Source organism: Hippoglossus stenolepis, chromosome 6, assembly GCF_022539355.2.
Source record: "Hippoglossus stenolepis isolate QCI-W04-F060 chromosome 6, HSTE1.2, whole genome shotgun sequence".
Lineage (NCBI taxonomy): Eukaryota > Metazoa > Chordata > Actinopteri > Pleuronectiformes > Pleuronectidae > Hippoglossus > Hippoglossus stenolepis.
The window spans coordinates 13,697,075-13,718,208 of NC_061488.1; the positions used below are offsets into that span (position 1 = coordinate 13,697,075).

Genomic DNA, 21,134 nt, shown 5'->3' on the forward strand with positions numbered 1-21,134 from the left:
CGTATATTGTATGTTTATGTAACCGTGTGCTGTTTATAATTGTAAACGTTCCTCATCTGATCTCATTGTCCTTTTTGCATTTTGTTATTTTAAAATCCACTTTGCTGGATTTAAAGCTGCGTCTCATTTGTGAGTCTGCAGACTGAGTTCAGTACTTTAATCGCTCAGGACTAAATTCATATATTTTGACGAAGCTCTACGATAAAATAAATCCATGTAACATATAAAATTTATATTTATTTATCTGGATCTAATCTGAGGGGATTCGTGGCACAATCTGGTCAATCTGGGGATTTACATGTTCTTGGATTGGCCACGTGAGGGCGGTATAGCCCTGAAGAAACCCTGCTGGTCCTCAGTAATGTTCAGGGGTCTGTTTGAAATTAGATCATCATAGAAGATGTTGCATGATCACGTGCGGGCTCCCCAACATGATGTAAGTGAAGTTTTTTGTGGCAGGATTTTATTTTGATCACTTGATCTGTCAATATCAGATTTTGCAGTCGTTGTCACGGCGACGCCTCAGATTCAAACGTTCTTAAAGAGAGGTCTGTCCATTCTCCTATAAATCTATTATTCTGTGATAACAGTTGAGTCATGTGAGAGGGGGCAGGACATTCCACCTGTCAGGTCCAATTTCCTGAGAGTTGAGGTTGACCTCTCCAACAGAGAAACAATGCAGCTGCAAAGATTTGATCAGATTCTCTCATAGAAGCTGAGGACTTTCCATTGTTTCCTCTTTTTCTATTGATCTACAATTTTAGATTTGCTTTTTGTTTTTTGCTGCAATCTTCCTCTAATGGTCAGGATTCAGTTTCTCCATGTTCTCTCCTCAGGTCTTATGCTGCTCTGTGCTGAACTGCCAGATGTAGCCGGCTTGATGGATTTGGACCATAAAGATTAGACTCTTTAGTATTCAGGCCAATATTTGTGATGACAGCTACACCTTCCAGGAAAGAGAAAGCCAATACGTAATGTTAAACAGCATTGATCCTGTTCTCTAAAAGCAGTCTGCAGCGATCAGGCTTTCTCTGTCCTGATATGCAGCTCTTCCTCCGACAAGGACAAGAGTTTGAGAAAATCACATCACAAAATGTTCAATAAAAGAAATGTCACGGTCATTTGGAACTTGACAATTGAGGCATTTTTTTGCGGTGAGTTGCGCAGATTTGTTGTCAAAACATTTGTTTTAGCTCAAATCTTTGTGTTATTGCTGTTTGTCGCATAATGATCCTCTGTCATCGTTTCTGGGGTCCTCTTAGGTAAAGGGCCCTCGCTGAGGTCTTGCAACATCTGGAACTAATACAGCTGTGCTCTCTATCTGCGGGACCAGGGGGTTTTGGAAGTTGTAGGCTGGGTTGAGGGGAGGGTAGGGGGCCGGGCTAGTTGCTGCTTTGGCCCTGGGGGTCCATGTGTCCCTGACTTCAAAATAGACTTGATTGCTAACAGCTGGCAGTCCTAACTCACCAAGTGTCAGAGCTCTCCTCTGATGTCAACCTTGTCAGTATCAAGGCCTGGACAATGGAAGGCCAGCAGCACGGCGGCAGAGGTAGAGACGAGGACTGTGTCGCTGCGAAATGAGATTCAGAGAATGAACGTCTATTTTTTAAAATTTTTTTATGAAGGTTGTTTCCATAAATAACTTTCGAGATTCTTTTTGTTCGAGCTCCTCTGAATGAAGCAGATGCTGAAGAATGGCATGAACAACATGAAAATCGGTTATTTGTGTTGAGTGCAGGCGGAAAAAATTGTCTCCATCAGCGCAAAACTAAGAAATACATAAAGACTGAACAAACAAAATGGTCATGCATCCATCAGTGCAATGCAAAGACTACAATCTCGGATTTCCATTACAGATGCACACTTCTGACATTATCATATAGTTTAATACGTTATAAGACCAACTATTATATACTATATACCCTCAACTCCATCATAAACCCATTTGTATGAAGGTAATACTTTTGTGAAATGTCCTTTCAGTATAACTTTGTATCGCAGTGAGGAAAGTGTGACGGCTGTGTCCTCTTCACTGCCACAGTATAAATAAATAGGACAGCAGCTCATTAGCATCTTTTATTATCCAATTACAAACTGGGCTCGCCTAATTACCTCCAATCAGCAGGGAGAAGGAAAATGATTGACTTCCTCGAGGACGGGCATTACTCAGGACAGAGAGGACAAACTGCTTTTCAGACGTCACCTACTGGAAGTGACTCACTGAAAGCCCTGCTATGGAAGTACTGTCGGTATCTATGAAGAAGGCAGCCAATCAGCTACTGTTCTGAAGTTTAATAAGTCACCTTGCAGCAACACAATCACACTGTGTGGAGGTAAACTTCACACGAACCACCTTTGAGACGTCATTATCAATTACCAGATATGTCCCTTATTATAAGGTTGAATAACTCAAGTGTTAAATAAGTATGTAAGTGGAGGAAAAAGCTCCCCCCCCCCCCTCGTATTCCAATGTCCCATTACCACATGGTCTACTTTACCTGCCTACAAGGTTGTGTTGCTCTGTGGATTATGTTATTGAGTTTGTGACAGAAAAAGATAGAAGCTAATTTTGAAACAGCTGCAGAAACGATTATCCTTCATCAGAGGATGAAGGGCGGCCGCTGCACAAGGTTGCACTTATAACAGAGCTATGCATCATTATTAGACAATTAATTACTGTGTCATCAACACCACCAGCACCACTGTTCTGGTGGGATTCAGACACAGATGTTTCAAACTTCGCTTTGACAGAGCTATCCATAACCGAGGAGCGACGCGCCCAGTACCCGGGCCTCGCCTAAACTTTCACTGCTTTGCATGGAGTTGCCCAGATTTTGCTTCGGCTCTCGAATTATTTTTGAGGCTTTGAAAGATGTCAGGAAGGGCCCGGAATAGCACGGGGCAGGCCGCTGGGAAGAGCTGTTGTTTACAGACAGTGACAGGGATGAAGGACCTCTGCGCTCTGGTGCTGGGCCTGAAGCCTCAGGGGTGTAGTAGCACTGCCTCTGTTGCTGCCCTGGACGCCACAACGCATAAAACCGCACAAACACGCAGGATGACAAACTTTTGTGCAAGTGGACACACAAAAAACACACAGTGCTCTTCTCGGTCTTCATCTTAAAACACTCACACGCGTGGCTATCCTTTCTTTCTAATCTTTGACCTCTCGCAGATACACACTCGTCACGACACACAGCCGTGCTTTAATTATAACAGCAGTGCAGCTTTCATTTTTTTTCGTATTGACTTTGCCTGCTGACTGTACATCCTACTGTGTGAAGTCGATCCGCGCTAATGTTGGAACAAACCCAGAACCTCCTGACGTGATTCTTTTGTGTTTACACGATAAAGAATTTACCAATCACTTTAAGTAGCTGCGCTGCCCTCGACGCTGGGGTCAAACCAGGCTACAGACACATGAGGTAAGCACCGTGCACCAGCATCGCGTAGTTTCAGTACTCGGGTCAAATGCAGCACCTTGGAAAAAAATCGAAAAATAAAAACAACTGCAGTACAGTATTGACAAATTCTGTTTAATATTGTGTGATACTCTTCTCTTAAAATACAGTCTTTTCTGAGGTAGACCATTACAGTTCAAGAACATTATTATCAGACATCAATAAAGACATGAAATAAATACTTTCATGTACAATATGCCGCAAAAATGAGGTAGAAATGGTTACAGAAAATGTACAATAACCAAGAACAACAGATCAAAACATGTAAAAAATAAAAGCTTGTTTGTTGGACAAACTGGAAATGACTAATCCGAATGCTGTCGTTATTATTTCACTTTCTGTAATTACGTGTGAATAACGGCCGGCGATGTCCTGCCACTTGAGGCAGGGGACGCTCTGTAACTTGTAAATGTGTTTTCAGTTTCTGAGACAGTGATCAGTATGCACAGCGGGGGTCACTCTGATTGATCTGGCTGTATGGCATGACTGAAGCCACCAGCTGGAGAGGGGAAGGCTGCACTGTGATATAAGGTTGCTGGACATCAATCAGACCACTTCCACTCCGGAGGAATCGGTATAAGGAAAGGCGAGTGGGGGGTTGGCGGGGAGGGGGGTGGGGGAGAGGATACAACGCCACATGGCCACCGGGGCTCGTGGCCAGGGGGCAATCCAATCTAATGAGACTGCACAGGGGAGAGAGGGAAAAGAGTGATGAGGGAGGGAGGGAGAGAGGGAGGGAGAGAGAGAGAGAGAGAGAGAGAGAGAGAGGGAGGAAAGGTCGGTAGGAAATATTACATCATTGTGTGTGTATACGTCCTCAGGTCCATGGCAACAGTCTAACACCAACGACCTCTGTACCTGCAGTCCAGTGACCAGGTTTTTCCGGCTTGTTAAAACGGAGCAGTCGGACCGCTCTGCTGCAGGAGGAGAGATTTGTCTGGATTGTCTCCATGTTGGGCTCATCCACAATACCTACACATTAACTGTGAATCCTCACACTTTGGGATTTGCTGAAAGCTGCGCATAACATTTTAGTTTTTTTGTTTTGGTTTGTTTTCTTTTTTGCGGGGGGGGTATTTTGTGCTCGGACGTTCACTGTGAGTGCACACGTGTGATTGTGCGTGGTGTTGTATTTACATTTTCAAATGATATTTTTGCGTTGGTAAAACTCTAGACAGCGGCTAGCACATACAGGATATGTAAACACAGAATCACGCGGAGATCTGCGAGCAGTTTGTCCAACAAAAAAAGGAATATTTTCTGTATACTACATAGCATTCTTGAAGACAAACATCACTCCACCATAAACTACAATAAAAATAAAAGGTAAAAGAACAGAAAAGAAAATGCATTTATATAGTCATATATAATAATACATGGATTTTATGGCATCAAATATCCTTTGAAATACCTGAATTACATTCAATGTTACTCTTTGTAGCATATTCAAGTTTCTCTCCCGAGGTAAAAGCCCAGCTGCAGTGGGTATTACAAGACTGTCAGGGTTCCCCTCGCTCCTTTATCCCGCTCTGCGACCCTCCCTACTAAGACCCTAAGATTACATACATTCTTTATTTCATATTTCTGAGGTAAAGAAATTCTTCCTGAGCATTTCAAACAAGACTACATACTAAGAAAACAAAAAGTAGTAAGTGAAATAGAAAACAGACACGCTGTAGGAGAAGCTGGGTGTGCAGGTGTGGCTCTGTAAGTGTGAGTCTCAGGAAAACTGCCCTTGATGAGGAATGTGTATAAAACAATTATATGGAAGTAAACGATAATAATAAAGTCAGCTGTCTGTACCATTTCAAGATTGGGAGAATAGTTGAATGAAGATACACTACAAGCAAATGTGTTGAGTGTAACTGCAACTGAACACCCGGCAAGGGACGGCCATATAGTCATGTTTAATAAATGTGAATAAATCTAGTAATAGAGTGCCAGTTTTTTTCAAGATTTATTAATAAGCTATCGAGAATATTGATATATTGTGATTTTGAGGGCAAGTCCCTTTTGAGGAAATATAACAGCTCTGCTGATTATTCATTTGGTTTGACATGTTTTTGGTCAAAAACTGAGGTTTGCTGAAATGTTGCTGATCCCGAGCCCTTCGTACTCAATGATTAGTGACAATCCAAAGACTAAATCAACATTAGGATAACATGGACTGGACTGGCAATAAATACAATCCTGAGAGTAGCAGTCAAAGGGGGTATTTTCCAAACCCTGATTATCCATAATCTTGGACCACGTCACCTAGCAACAAATAATTGATTTTGTCCTGGACCAAGGCTAATCAGGATCTCAGAGAAGATCCAAATAGCTATCAGATTCTCCCATTGGCCAAATGACTAATACACTACCCCACTCAGCAAGGCCTATTCATCTTTCTTCTCTTTGGGAAAAATAAAATATTGCGGATATTCATAGCAAAAAAAAGAAAAACAGTACACCATGGCATGCTTCTGCCAGAAATACAACTCTGTCAGCTCTCCAGTATATTTGAACTTCTCTGGCTCTTTTGGCTTCATAATCTGTAATTACAAAACAACAACAAAACATTCCCAAGGCTTGCCATGTCAAAGCAAAGACAGGTTCATATTGCAGTCCGAGTACAGTGACTGGCTGCTTTCTCAGTGGCTATACATCTTGCTCCACTCTATACAAGTGTCCAGTTCTTTTGTGGTGGTGTGTGGGCGCACCTTGCAGAAGGCATTCTCGAAGTCTGTGAAGGCTGGGGGTTTGGAGGATGTGGGGAGGCCATGCATGGCCCCAGTGGGGGAGGCTGCTGAGGAGAGCGCCTGCTGGCTGAGCTGCAGCAGCTCACACACTGAGAAGCCATCGGTGCGCTGAAGCACAGCACTTAGCTCCCTCTCGCTCAGGCTGCAGCCCTGGGGCAACACAGCCTGCAGCAGCACTTGCCTGCGCATACCTACATCTGGCAGGCCAACATGATATCGCTTGGCAAAGCTCTGATGAACTGCGTCTTGCAGCAGATCTGGCCTGCCAGTGGTGCAGACAAGAATCACCAGACCAGGGGTCCCCACCTGGGCTTTCTCCAGGGTGGCCAGCAGTGTCTGCCTCAGCCCGTCCTCTTCCATGGCCTCAACCTGACTAAGCAGCACCACTGACGGTTGACGGGCCCCTGCCACATGCAAGAGAGACCCCAGAATGTGCTCTGCCTCGGCCTTCCCTTTAGAGGCCAGCATGGCTCCACTCAACTGGTAGAAGGACGCCCCCAGTTGTGAAGCCAAAGAACGAGTCAACGTCGTCTTACCTCCTCCCCGGGGGCCAAACAGCAGGACGGTTCTTGGTGGCCGCACAACTGGACTGGGCCTTAACACAGGCCACAGCAGGTCCTCCTCCAGGGCAGTCTTGACATGGGTGAGCCCGGCAAGATCATTCCAACCAAGGGCCGGGTTGCAGTCTAATAACTCCCCATTGACAAGGTCCAGCAATCTGGGATCTGGGCTCTTCATAGTTTCAACAGTTGGACCACATAGTGGGGATCGTTTGTGGGCCTGTGCGCGGTGCTGCTGCTGTTGGTTGAAGCCCTGCTCTGTTACACCATTCTCCCCTGTCATACCTGCTGGAGGGCTGTACTCCCCTGCTGCTCCATACTGAGGAGACACCAGAGGCTGGGAGGAGGCCTTACTGGGCTTGAAGGTTTGAGGGTCTGTGCTGCCTGAACCGTTGTAGCCATTTCCCCGGCACTCTTTGTCATTTACGCTGTAGGGTGAGTTTCCCCCGGCCTTCAAGGGGTCGTAGCCATATTTCCTGTAACGAGAGCCATCCCCGTCCTCATCCTTTTCTACGTTCATCTCAAATGCTTTTCTTTTTAATGTTCCTCCAGATTCAGATGTCCCGAGGGTGGTGCTGTGGTAACCATAGCTGCCTCCTACCACTGTGGGCCTCGAGGGTACAGGAGTTGGGGCGGGTAGACCTGAGGCCAGGTAGGTTGCAGAGGGGTGGCTATAGCTGGGGGCGAGGCTGGTCTGGGGAGGGTATGTGCTTGGGGGATAGTTATAGACAGGTGTGGTGGGGCTATAGCTGGGGACCAGAGTAGGGGTGGATTGGAGGCTGTGCAGGGAGGAAGGGGGAAGTGCTGCACTGGATTGGGGACAGTACCCTGAGGAAAGATAGGTGCCATTGTAGCTGGGGTACTCACTGGAGCCACTGCAGGAGCTGCTGCCACTGTAGCCGGAGTCTGAGAGGTTACTGTTCACTACTGACACACTGCCAACTCCCGGTAGTCCCCCAGATGTGGCTAAAACTTTGGAACCTGAGAGGCTGTCGTGGCCTCCCGGGGGCACCAGGGAATAGGAGGCATCAGTGCTGTGTGTCAGTGGCCAGGGCTCTAGCTCAGTCTTCTGGCCATTGAGGCTCCCGAAGGCTCCTGGCTCATGGTAGGTGCCAACAGTAGGTGGCTTGTCATATGGTGAGTCCAGCACACCAGCGTACTTCTCAGCATAGCGCTTCAACAGGTTGGAGGCTGTCAGGGCGGAGATGTCGTCATTGGCCCAGGCGTAGTTGCTGGAGTTGCGGCCGCGGCCAGAGTATAAGTCTGACTTGTGGGCCGGAGATGAGGTGGTGGAGGAGACATCCAGGTGCTGCTCAGGCCACTGGCTGAGAGGCTGGGCATGCTCTGGGTTCCAGTGCATCTTTAACAGACCTGACAAAAGAAAGACAGAGAAACCATATTATAGTTTTACTCTAATTACATTTACCAGTAACTGTGTTTTATCAAACATAGGACCTTGGTGTCGTAGTGATTATATTCTTCAGAACAGAGGTAGAAGGTTGAGCTGTTACAGCTTCCTGATCCTGGTATAAATCCATTAGGTACTATAGAGGGCCTTAAACTAACTCCTTATCACTAACTGGAAAATGGAAACAGTTTTAGTCTCTCTCATTGCTATGACTAATATTGAAATAATTCTCAAAATCAAAGTTGGTCTTTATATAAAATATCACTTTACTTATATACAATTTATAGTTGAGATTGACACATCCCAAGCAAAGTTTGAGTCACCACTAAATGGAATTACATAAGAAAGAATAATATGATATAGGGTAGGTTAGGAATTTTTAGATATTCTTCAATATCATTTGGTTGTTATTGTTGTTTATTATTATTATTTTAAGTTTTTTAAGTTTTGTTATTAAAACACTCTGAAAGTGTGACTTTGATATGAAGACAAGACACAGCCCCCACTTTAAATCTAACTGGGGACAAAAGGCAAATACCTGACTACATTTGTTATTGTCAGAAATGTATGACACTGTCGTAAGAGAGCTCAACATGCATTCAACCAAAAGTAATGAACTATGTTCGGCTTGATATAGATGCGTAAACTAGACAGAAGTTTAGACACTTCTCCATGTCCGTTCGCTCCCCCTCCAGAGACAAAAAATGGCCTTTCTTCTGTTTGTAAAATAAACTTTTTTCAGTGTTACCATCATGCTGGGGAGCTCGAATTTCCCAGAGAGGGAGAGGAAGGTAAAAGGGGAGGTGGAAGGAGAAAGAGAAAGCTGCAGAGAGTAAAAGAGTGAAAGCAGATTGAGGGGGATGGATGTGTTCTTTCCCAGCTTATGTTAGAGTAGCGATAAGATCCCACCACTATTCCCTATACTGCTAGCATCTGCATGTCTCCCAGAGGAGCTATTGTTATCTCCCAGTGCATGTTGCTCTGAATGCCTGCTCTCTCCGCCCTGCACCCCCGCCTACCACCCACCGATCCACCCACCCACCGCACACCAGCGCTCCAAAGGCCCACTGGCCGGCTGGACAGGGGGAGGGAGGGAGTGGGGAAGGAGGGTCTGTGTGTGGACAGTGGTGTAGAGAGAGTGAGAAACAGAGAAAGGAAGAAAGAAAGGAAGACAGAAAGAGGGGGGTTGGGTTTGGGTGTGCAGCACAGTGTGCTATTCATCAGCACAGTCTCCCATGGAACATTGGGAAAGTGGAATGTCTGCTCCTCTGGCTGACTTCAGCACGGACCCAGGTCTGATTGATCATGGCTGCTACATACCGAGCACATCGCAGAGCTAACAGGAGAAAAACATTTTTTTCCTCCATGAATTGTCCTCCACCCATGTCCGGTCATGAAAAGACCTTGTCATCCTCTAAAATATGTTGTTAAACCAAGTAGTATTACAACTCCTTTAGGGCTGCAACTGACAATCATCTTTTTTGATGAATCTAATAATTGCCATCAATCAAAATTATCTGTAATAATACCCCGCATATTAAGGTAAGGTCTAAAAAGATATTCAGGATACCATCATGTATGACAAGGGAAAACATCATATTCTGACATTTGCGCTTATGTATGGCATTTTGCTTAAAACGTGAATAAAAAAATGAACTAAAATAGTTGCAGATTAATTTTAGGATCATCATCTAACTGATTAATTATAACAGCTACAAACTGCTTTCCCTAAAGTGCATCTGCTAATTCTAATGTTTGCATGCTATTCGATGCTATAGGTTTGCCATCCAAAGCTGATTTCATAGTGTCTCTATGTTATCGTAAAGTACAGAGTTTACGTTTAAGTGTGCATCAACCAAATACATCACAATTATAATAATAAAATCATCTGCTTCATTGGAGACTAGCACTGCCTCTTGCTGAGGCATTAGCTTGACATTCCACACATAGCTTGGCATTATTGAAGTGCTGTGATTTACCCTGAGGTGACAACTGCTCCGGCTAGAAAAGGTAGGTAAAAAGGAATAAGGCAAAAGCCGTCATTACTGGCCTCACTGCTTTCCCTTCAGTGGACGCCCGATGATTCATTATTCATGGCTGTCTGTGTGTGTGGAGCCAGGCTTCTTATTGCCATTTAAATCAAATCTCAATATCCAGAGCCTGTGATTCTGCTGCTGCTGCTGCTCTCTAGCTCACTCCTTAACTTTGGCCTCTTTCTTTTTCCCCCGCTTTTCCAAACCTCCCCATGTGTGTTTTCAGATTACGCACGTTATTTATTCAGTCAAATGAGACCAGCAGACCAGATGGCCATTGGATTATCATGTCCTTCATATTCAAATCCACTGCCTTAAGTTCCCAATGGCCAAACCAGTTCAAGTACTTGCCTAAGCTTCGGCTGACCCACGCAGCCACACACCCACCACGACAAGATGCACAAGGACATTCTCACACTGTCAGATTCTTACAAACATGCTGAGGACATTGGCTTGTCCACACCCAGATGAACACATATTTGTTTGCGGTCTGACTTGCAGGCCTTTGTCCGGACTGCAGAAACCATATATGTCCTGCAGGCCCTTCCCATCTGCAGCCCAACCAGTTTGTGAGCAGCCCCAATAATGGGGCCTGTGTGTGACAGAGATGGATGAGAGCCCAGGGGAGCTCATAAAACCTGCAGCGGGGAGGGAGGGATGGAAGGAGGGAGGGATGGAGGGATGGAGGGATGGAGGGAGGGAGGGATGGAGGGAGGGAGGGAGGGAGGGAGGGAAGAGAGTGGACAGCAGGCGCTTCGTCCCCCTCTAAGTGGACTGGAGCGGACATTAGAGGACTCGGTGAGGCAGGCTAACTGCTGTCCACTCCATCATCACAGTAGCACCAACGCAGAACTGACTTCTCTCACACTTCCCCCTGGGCCAGCTGCGTATACCTGAGGAAACCAGTTTACTCCTAAATCCGAGATAAATTGTACACGTCTTTACACTCCATAATTGTCCCTGTATGTGCAGAGTGAGTGAGATGAGTGATAGGCCGCCACTCACCCCCGATGAAAACAGCAGGGCTTCAGTGCAGTGTTTAGCTCTCTCCGTGTAATTAGATCTTGCCTTCTGCTGCCGGATTGTGGTTTTTAGAGCAGTAGCACTCGATAAACTGAGCAAACTCTAATCTACACTTCTGCTTAAATCAGAGCCATCATGTAGATTAATTCACAGGAGGGATGGGAAGAAAGCTAAGATTAGAAGTCGGAAATCAGGACAATGTGGGGATAGTGACGCTGCGATGATTAGATTGACTCCAACGAACTGTGTGCTTCAGTACGATGCTAGATTGTAAAGGATTCTATGCAACAGAGAAACAAGACACTATTATAAAAATTGTGCATTTTGGAATCCAGATGGAAGAAGCTTTGTTTCAACTTTAATCGTGATATATTTTTCGTCCCTCACATACGCCACACCCCCATCAATGCTGTCTCACTCATATTAGAAGGAGGATTATAGTTTAAAAACACTTTTATGAGTCACAAGAGAGTTGAAAGGATATGTCATTTATTTATTATATATATTTAACATATATATCTTCATAGGAACCTTGTGTTATGCACATGAAATCTCCCAGTTTGTGTGTGTGTGTGTGTGTGTGTGTGTGTGTGTGCATCTGTTTTCTCGGCCCCATGAGAGACAGATGTTCCTCCGCTGACCACCTTACTGTCTGTTCGGCCATTGTTGTGCACGGCCGTCCAGCAGACGTGCGCGGCTCGGACAATCCAGTTGGCCCTGAGACAAAGCCTGAAGGATCCTATTGTCAGGGGCCTGTCTAATTATGGAAATCTTATTAATCTATTCAGCTGCAGTCCACTGACAGCTTTTGTGTTGGCCTGGGATTTATTGAGGGACCTGTGTGCGCTGCGTCCTATTGTAGGAGTGCGTGATGAAGACAGTGGCCCGGCTCTCTTCACCAGAAAACCCACTTTACTTTAAGGAGGCCCTAAAATTAAAATTAGACCACTTCTGGCTCAGGGGTGGAGTGTGTTGGGTTTATTTGTGATTCCTGCCCTCGAATGCTCAAGTCTAGTACACAGTCACTGAATCTGCTGCTGACTGGATGAAACTGAAATAGCCTTTGGCCCATAAAGGCTGGAGTACTCTAGACCGTGTTGTGGCTTTCTATAAAAGAGGAATCAGTGGGTAAGGTGAAACGCTATCCTGGCAGGAAGCCCAGAGATGCAGGGCTCCAGTGCCGTTTCACAACTCCCCTGAGGTTGCTCTCCCCTTCTCCCTTCCCGGCACTTTTGTTTTCCCTGCCCCGAGGAACAAAACGGACACGGATGCAACAAGCCTTCTGGGACAGCGTGCTATTAAACCGTGCCGACTGTGAATAGGCCGCTTGTAAACAAGGGCGCTGTGGATCAATCCAATCAAGGCTCTATTCAGGGCTGATCTCTACCCCGAACCAGTGACCGGAGAGAGCTCCTCCACTCGATTGTGCACGTCCACACAGAGACGCAAATCAGATGGAGAAACATATGTCCTCCTCATATTTTTTTGATCATTATTTAATTCTTATTTCTTACAAGCATAAATATCCAGAGTAATGATGCAGACCTGCAGACGGTTGCTTAGCCGGTCAACTTCTTCATATACAAAATATACTATATATTTAAAAAGATATGTCCTCCAACTTTATAAAAATGCCTGAAAGTCATGAAATACATACTTTCTCTGGAGAAATATAGCTGCATAATTACATGTTAAACCTATTATACACATTTCCATCAATATATTTTTAATCTGGAACTCCGCCAGAGAAGCGCTGCATTAATCACTGTTCAGCAAAGTCCCTATCTATCTCTAATGCAGCCTCTGAGTTGAGCTGCGGAATGAAACAATACAAAAACAAAACAATATTGTCTCAGGTGTCCTTAAAAGCCCACTTTCTTCTGAGTGGTCAAACTTTGAGGATTTAGTCTTTCAATGACAATCTGTTCATATAAACTGACTCTATACAGAGGAAATTAATATACAAACATACAGAAATAAATATTATATTTCTACAAGATAGTAAAAAATTGATTGCAAACATTTTGTATGGTGGAGTATATTAAATGCCTATAATACCACTGCAGTAGACCCTTTTCGATGGAACAAGCTTTGTATAACGTGGACGACAGTATAAAGAAATCTGAGATAAATAAAAGGCCGCTTGTTGGAACCTATAGTGCTAAGAGCAGAGTGATGTCTGAGCTTTGGTCAACCTCATTAATTCAAACTTAAATTTGTATTTATTTGAAAATAATAAAAAGCATGATCGGTTTCCTTTAAAAGTTTATTATTAATGGTCTATATGAAACTGTTGATAAGAAAGGCTTAAACAGTGCAATAGTCAGGATATAAAATATGTCCACACAAAAAAATACACACAATCAACTTACTTAATGCCAAAACAAAATTCTTCCAATGTTTCAACAAAGGCTGCACAGAGGGCAGAGTCAATTTGTTGTGAGAATGCTGCTCCAGCTGCTGTGTCAAGATGTCAGGGATTGAATTTAAGACCACATCTACCAAACCGATGCTTTACAGAAAATGAAATGAATGCACTTATAATACAAACCATAAAGCCATAACAAAGGAGAAAATATGAGTCTGAGAAACAATATATTAATGCTGAAAAATCACAAACTTGACGTTCTGATGATTGCATCAGTTGTTATGTTATGACAAAGGAGTTAATGAATGAAACTGCTGCTTTCTGGACATTAGGATGTCGTAGATATTCTATATTTTTTCTAGAAATCTTTAAATGCTACAGTTCACTTTAGATAAACATATCCAATTAACTGCGTTGTTTTGAATGATTATGAGTCGAGTTTCAAACAGAGCACGAGGCGACCGAGAATCTGTTATTTATCTTGATTTGTCGTTCACTCTTGAAGGCCCTTAAGTCCTCTGTTCTCAAGTTCACTGTGATTTATGGCACTAATATCAAGCAGGACATTCTCACTGGGCTGCGGCCGTCCTGCCGCTGCACACTACCTGGCCTGTCATAAAAACACCAATCTCGGAGGCCGGCCACATTTTACAGCCTGGCAAGTGAAGACAGTGGAAAATTGTCTCTGGACGTTCTCTCACTTCGGAATGACATATACATTTTATCAGCTCGTGCACAGTTTGCACCAGCACACTTCAAAATAACAAATTCCTCACATAGATTGCGGATCGTGTTTCTTATACTAAAACTCGTGTTACACAAAGTCGAGTTAACCCACACATGCTGAATAGCCCCTGTTTTCATGTGGGGTATTGCCAAGAAGCTGTTAAAGGAAGTGCGAGGTCAGTCCGTGAGACCCTTCCCAAACTGCCTTAAGACGGGGGATAATGCACACACCAGACAACAGGCATCATAATTTATCAGCCATGCATAATTGGGCATTGCTAGGGAAAATTATTATAAATCTATGTGTTAGTCACAGGGCTGCTATCAATCAAAAGAAAGACAATCCCACACTCCCACTCTGCCTCTCGCTCCCTCTGGCTCATCTGCTCCCTCTTTCATGGCCCTAAAAAGACGTAATAACACAAGAGTGCGGGAGCTCTGGTGGGGAGTTTTCACACCTGCTGCCCAGAGCAGGAGCAGACGCAGCTCTTTTCAAACACGCCTCACCAGTCCAATCCCAGGAGGAACGGGCCCATCTCCTGCAGTGGCATTGAGGGATGTCCTCTGTGTGTGTGTGTGTGTGTGTGTGTGTGTGTGTGCACATGCACGCTTCTCTCTCTTTCCCCATCTCTATGCGTTCCTCTTTCTGTGGAAAGAGCTATCTGTACTCCATGTATCAGCATGACAGTTTGACTCTATTTTTTGTTTCATCGCCCTTTGGGAATGTTTCGGGCCAGCTGTCAGAATAGTTTTTGTCAGCTTGTGCAGAAAACATGGTTGTATTCGGAGGGAAGGACAACGTGACAGCGCTCTACTGTGCATTTTGGAGAATAACAAAATCACACCAACTTTTATTAATCTACTAGAATTGTATTTATTAATCTACTAGAATAAATAAATAAACGAATCAGAAAAGAGAATGAAATGAGTAATATGTGGCAAATCTTAAGCTGCGAACAAGCATTCACATTGTCCTTAAAGGTTGCTGCTGTGCAGAGTGGGTGGAGAGGAGCTGCAGCCAAACTATTAAATGGCACTTTTTCCTAACACTGATGAATTGACAAACCTGTTTAGAATTGCTAATGACAGTGCAGCAAAGGAAAGTTCCCATCTGAGTGCGTGCTCATTGTACAGCCCTTTTCCCAGCTCTCTCCCAAAACTAGAAAGCCTGCGGAATAATTGCTGGATGCGTCACTTCATGCTCGTAATTTTAGAAACAACTCCCCCATCCCCCGTGCCTGCAAACGCATGTCCACAAATGGCAAACAACCCCCCCTGCTCCCTCCCCAGTCCTTCAAGAAAAACAGGGTTCCTATTTTCTGTGACTGCAGGCTGGCTTTAGGTCATTGTGTCCACTAATATATCAAAGAACAGCTGTCCTAAGGCTCTGTGATGACCAATCGCCCCTTCCATCTGTCTCACTAGCCCAATCTCTGCTCTATCTCGCCCTATTCAGCTCTATATCTTTTCCTCGCAATCTCCCTCTTTCCCCGGCTCTCTGCCTCTCCACCTCCCTTATTCCCCCCCATTCCCAGTGTGCATGTTCCATTCCCTCCCTTCTGTCCAAATCCCCCGGCCCCTCTGTGCTCCCAGCTTATACCCTCGGCACATGGACAGCTCTGGGATTTGTTGTTTTTCTGTTAGTACACACACACATATTAGAGAGAGCTCAGTGTATTCAACAGTCCCTGCTGTCATGGCCGTGCATATTATGATCACTGCACTGCAAACACCGAATGGCACAGCAATTTGAGTATTTTCTCAAGTGTAGTCATTTACTAATGAGCTGCACTGGTGTGAAAGACATTGCGTCTCATTGTCGAGCTCTGAATTCTGCTGCCTCAGGAATCCAGTGAAGTGTTGCCATCCAAATGAGCCTCACCTCCCTCCCTGCTTCTTAATTTGGCCCTTAACGGGAGCGGAGGTCTCCTTAATGAGCTGATGATCCCTCAGAGAGAGACAGAGCAGAGGGCCAGTGGACTCCCGGGGCCCTGGGTCCCTAACCTTCTTTTCTTGAGGTAACAGAGGCATGCAAACATACACATACACAGCCACACACACACACTGGAGGCTAATTAGAGCCCATTCACACCCCAAACTAATGATCCTGGCTCTTCTTCACACACATTTTAGCCAGCTGCGTGTTTACTCAAGGGCCTCACAGGCCCCTGCACGGCACCACTCATACCACTCTGCCGACAATAGGAATAGATGCTGGTATGGCCCCTCCAACCTGCTCCTTCAGGGGCCTGGACGAGTTGTACTCCTTTCTTGTTTCTATACAAACTACTCCATGACTTAGCCGAGTCATTCACAAAGACACTCGTACAAAACATAAAAACAGAGCCAGAGAGGGGTCAGGCAGAGGAGAGCTATAAAAACTGCCAGATCTGGACTGTGTGTGTGTGTGTGGTTGCCCCATGTGTGTATCTGTGTGTTTGTGTGTATGTGGGCTGTTTTAAAAGAAAAGGTATCGCTACACCAGCGGGGCCCCCCCAGCAACAAGAGTTAGGGCACTCCTGGGTTGGCGGCCTGGGACTGATTTAAGAGTGTGTTTGAAGTGCAGATTACAGATTCTTTGCACCAAATCCCTCCAGGAGTATCCATGGCCCCTGGAATCTCTCTCAGGTTTCTTCTCAGGTCCAGCCAGGGCTACTCGCCCCAGCTTGAAGTCCTCTGGACTGGCCGGAGACGAGGACTAAGGCCGGACACACAGAGGAAGAACGACAGACAAACACTGGCTGAATGTGCCATCTAAACCCTTGCAACTGGATATGTCAGGGCAGTCCTGATAACAAAGAGTGGTGTGTGTTGATGGCTCTACTAACTGTGTGTTCATACACTGGGACCAGTCCATGTGCTGGGGCAGAAATGCCTTCAGCAGGAGTCAGAAATAGGATTGGGATGTGGGAATGCTCGACATTCCCACAAAGGGAATTTCAACACGGAGGTGAGAGTCTTCGCATGTCCTGCACATATGCAAAGTCCATAACAGTCCGTTATTGTTGAGCTAGAATCGTGACTACAGACTTTAACTAAAAGACAGTGAGCTGCAGTGTCACCACCAAGCACAGGGGTGTGTTTGTGTCACCAGTCTGAGAGTAAACAGCGTGACTACCTTACACTGCTGTGTGCGCTCATACGATCCCCCTGTCTACACACGTGCACACTGGCCGGCTGTTTTGAAACGATCTCACCCCTGCAGAAGCGCTGCAGAACAGAGCTACTCTGTACATGAAAAAAAAAAAAAAGCCATCAAGCTGCTGGACAGAGCAGATGAAAACCAGCTTTGTGCGTCCTGATCATAAAAGATAATCACACACAAAGGCTGGTACGTAATGTACTGGAAGACTCCCGTGAAGGACCAGCAGTGTGGCGCTCCGGAGGCATGCTAACTATTCCACCAGCAGTTTGTGACATTCTTGGACGTGCCGTCCACTGCAGCAGCGTTGAGTATGGACTAGCAGGGTGCAGGGAACTGATGGGAAGACCAGTTACACAAGCGCTTGTGAGAAGCAACACCAGCATGCATGAAGACAATTATTGTAAGCAACTCGCCCTAATTGGATTTTTATGTATAAACATTATTTAATGGGAAAAAGCCACAACATGTTCTGGGAGAACAGGCTTTAAATCAACCACTTGTGAGGGAACATGTTTCATAACAACACATGCGGTCAACTACTTATTCAGCTCTGAATTCCATTCATCTAATGAGTGGTCGAATAATAACATTGGCTATTTCAAGGGTGAAATTGACAAAAAGCAAACAAAGAGTAATGGAAACTGTCAAACATCCTCTCGAGATGCTTTAATCAAGCTGCTTTGTCCAGTTTGAATTCACACACCCACACACTTGCTCTACACGGCCTCCGCACCCCATTTTGTTGCAAATTCAAACTTTTTTACCATCTATTATGAAGCAATACTTTTTAAATTAAGCATTCGGTGCGATTTCCCTCTTTTCTTGTAACTGTCATGCCCGATAATGCTCATTTGAGGCAAGTTAAAGAGCTGGTTAAAAACAAAAAGGGGGCTGTTGAAGCCGGGGCCGCGGAGGCAGCCCCATGCTGGCCGGCAAACAATGCTGTTGTGGAGAGCCAGCGCACTGGACTCAAATGAAACCTGGTGGGTGGTTGAGAAAGGGGGAGGCCAAAAACTGGACACATCAGTTATTAAGGTCAGCATTTTTAAAGGGGGAAAAGAAAGAGAAGGGCAAAAGGGGAAGGAGAGCGGGAGGCGGCATGGTGGTGGGTCCGGAGCTGTATAGGTAAAATGACAGTGGCAGAACTGAGGGGTTTCTGCAGCTTACACCATCAGCCCTCCAGTCTCCCTCTGCCTCTCTCCCTTCCCCATCTGTGTCTTCCGCCTGATGATGAAACATTCAGACGGGGCCGGTGCCGAGGGTTTAGCATTTCAACAAGTCACGTAAAGGAAAAAAAAAAAAAGTGCCTGTTTCTGCACAGAGGCATGCAACACTTCACCTGTGCCTTTTTTTTTCTTCTTACACAACACAGTATCCACTCCTGGTTATTTCTGGAGTATAGGAAGGGGGGGTGTCATTGATTCAGGCAAAGTCCAACTAACTCAAGTGGGTCTGTTTGAGGTGACATGCAGCAGGAAAGACATAAAGAACAGTGTACTCACTATAGGGGACAATAGGACTCAGCATTCTGTGGAGCTGGTCTCAGTAAGGAGGAATGCTGTTTCGTGAACACCAGCTCAGGTTAGTATCCGTCCGGCTGTGGTCCATCACTGGCACAAGCTCGCGCTGACAACAGAACAACCCTGAGAGACGGAGGGAGAAAAAGAGAGAGAGAGAGGGAGGTGAGGCAGTTACAGGCTGCTGCACAATGTCTGGACAAACACTCACATGTCAACCGACCGATCGCACAAGCTCTCACAGCAACAAACACACACGAGAATTCAGCCAGGGCATGATAGAATTACTGACCAACCTGAGAACGCTATCAGTGTAACAAAAACACGAGTTCACACACACACACACACACACACACACACACACACACTCTCCCAAATTGACGCACACAAGGGTATTCATTATAGGCAGGCATTAAGCTGATTGTGAAGCTGCGTGCAGCCTCTAAAGAGGGCTTTCTAAATCTGCCTCACAAAAAGACTCATGCATACCATTGCTCTGTGCACTGGGGCAATAAAGACTGCATTCTTAGGAGAACAAACACTTTTGGAACTGCACAGGCAAAAAGGTAAAGAAAAAAAAAAAATGTCTCCCATGATTTCAAAGTTTAGCTTTTGTCACCAAGGAAAAAAAAAGTAAGTATGAGGAGAAAAACATTGAAAATGTGTTGAAAACTTAATAAATTCAACCAACTTATAGAAAATATGGCAAAGTAATCCATTCTGGTTTGGGTTGTAAATGTCACATTTTAATCATGCACAGATTAACATCAGTTTAATCCTCCAGTGTTGTTTTATTCTGATATAAAGCACCTATCTGCCTCTCTGAGCAAAACCGTGAGATTAAAACAACTGTCTGAAAATGTAGTTTTTTCACAGCAGCCATTTGTGTAATTTCTAAAAAATGTGTAGACAAATTTTATTTTATTTAATCCACATTTGTGCATTAGCTGCATTAAGGAGTATAGACTTAGAACAATAGGCAATTGACTGCAATTGTCTTCCAGTTTTTAAAATATGTGAAAACATTTAATCCACAAATACACAAATATTGCAGTAAATATACTCTCACTCTATAAATAAAGATGAGGATTTAGCAAGGAAATAAAACTCAAACATATTAAACAACTTTTAGACACCAGTATTTTACCCAATGCAACATTGACATTTAATGCTTTTGGATAAAGTTGGATTAGTTTAAGAGAGTTTATCTTTCTGGGCATGTGTAAATATAAACAGCAGTATATACATTCACTCATGCACCATTCCTATGGACAAGAAATTACGCAATGACCACACGGCTGACCCTGGACACCAACAGGCTTCACGTACAACACCGACTATACGACCCCCTCTGCTCTAACTGACAGTCAACTTCTAAACACTCAGTCAGCCCAGAGAAACTAACTACACACTTCTGCAGCAAACCACAGCTTCCACTGAAAACAAACACTGTTCCTGCAGAGTCCAGAGGGGCTGAGAGGAGAAGGCAGAGCTACAGTCAGGAGGTTTGGGGAAAACGTCTCATGGTCAGTGGCCAAAAATCAGATTCTCTACAACATGCTCAGCTCAGCTCGGGTTCCTCGTCCAACTTCAGCAGAGCCGAGTCAAACAGCAGGAAGAGCAGCGGGCTGTGACAGCAGATCAACACAGAGATGCAGAGAAGACAGGCAGCCTTACCGATTCATGCCTGCACGTCCTCCATCAGATCTGAAAGCACTAGGATAATCCCTGGAGTAGACCAGACCAGAGTGTGTGTACTGCTATGCTTTTTTTCCACATATGGGACACAACTCCACTCTCTCTCTCTCTCTCTCTCTCTCCCTCCCTCCCTCCCTCCCTCTCTCTACCTCCCTCCCTCTGTCTCTATGTTCTCTCTCTCTCTCTCTACCTCCCTCCCTCTCTATGGCCAGTGACAACAGAGTGAGCACTCAGCTCCCCTCCCCCATTGATCTCCCATCCCCCTCTCCCTCCCCTCCCTCCCTCTCTCTCTCTCTCTCTTTTTCTCTCTCTCTCCTACTTAAATACTTTTTGCATAAAGAGAGAGAGAGAGAGACAGATAGAATGAGGGGAGGGCAGCGCAGAGAGTGGGGGACTGACCAATCCTGCTCTGAAGGAGAAAGAGCCTGGACACTGATGACAGTTGAGAGAGAGGGAG

General features: G+C 45.0%; 1 protein-coding gene across 1 annotated transcript; it reads right to left on the bottom strand.

Annotated features, from left to right (window-relative positions):
* Positions 1-3,512: 3,512 nt before the first annotated feature.
* On the bottom strand, positions 3,513-20,793 carry fignl2 (fidgetin like 2). Its single transcript, XM_035159625.2, has 3 exons — positions 20,657-20,793; positions 18,965-19,105; positions 3,513-8,130 (listed from the first exon to the last, which is right to left on the bottom strand). The coding sequence occupies exons 2-3, from the start codon at positions 18,987-18,989 to the stop codon at positions 6,092-6,094; spliced, it is 2,064 nt and encodes a 687-aa protein (XP_035015516.1). The 5' UTR covers positions 18,990-19,105; positions 20,657-20,793; the 3' UTR covers positions 3,513-6,091.
* Positions 20,794-21,134: the final 341 nt, after the last annotated feature.

Excerpts from the sequence above, each read along its gene's own strand:
- fignl2 (XM_035159625.2), bottom strand. The coding sequence starts at position 18,989 with ATGCTGAGTCCTATTGTCCCCTATA. Across the intron at positions 8,131-18,964 it reads GAGTCCTATTGTCCCCTATA|GTCTGTTAAAGATGCACTGG; the intron begins GTGAGTACACTG and ends TTCTTTTGTCAG.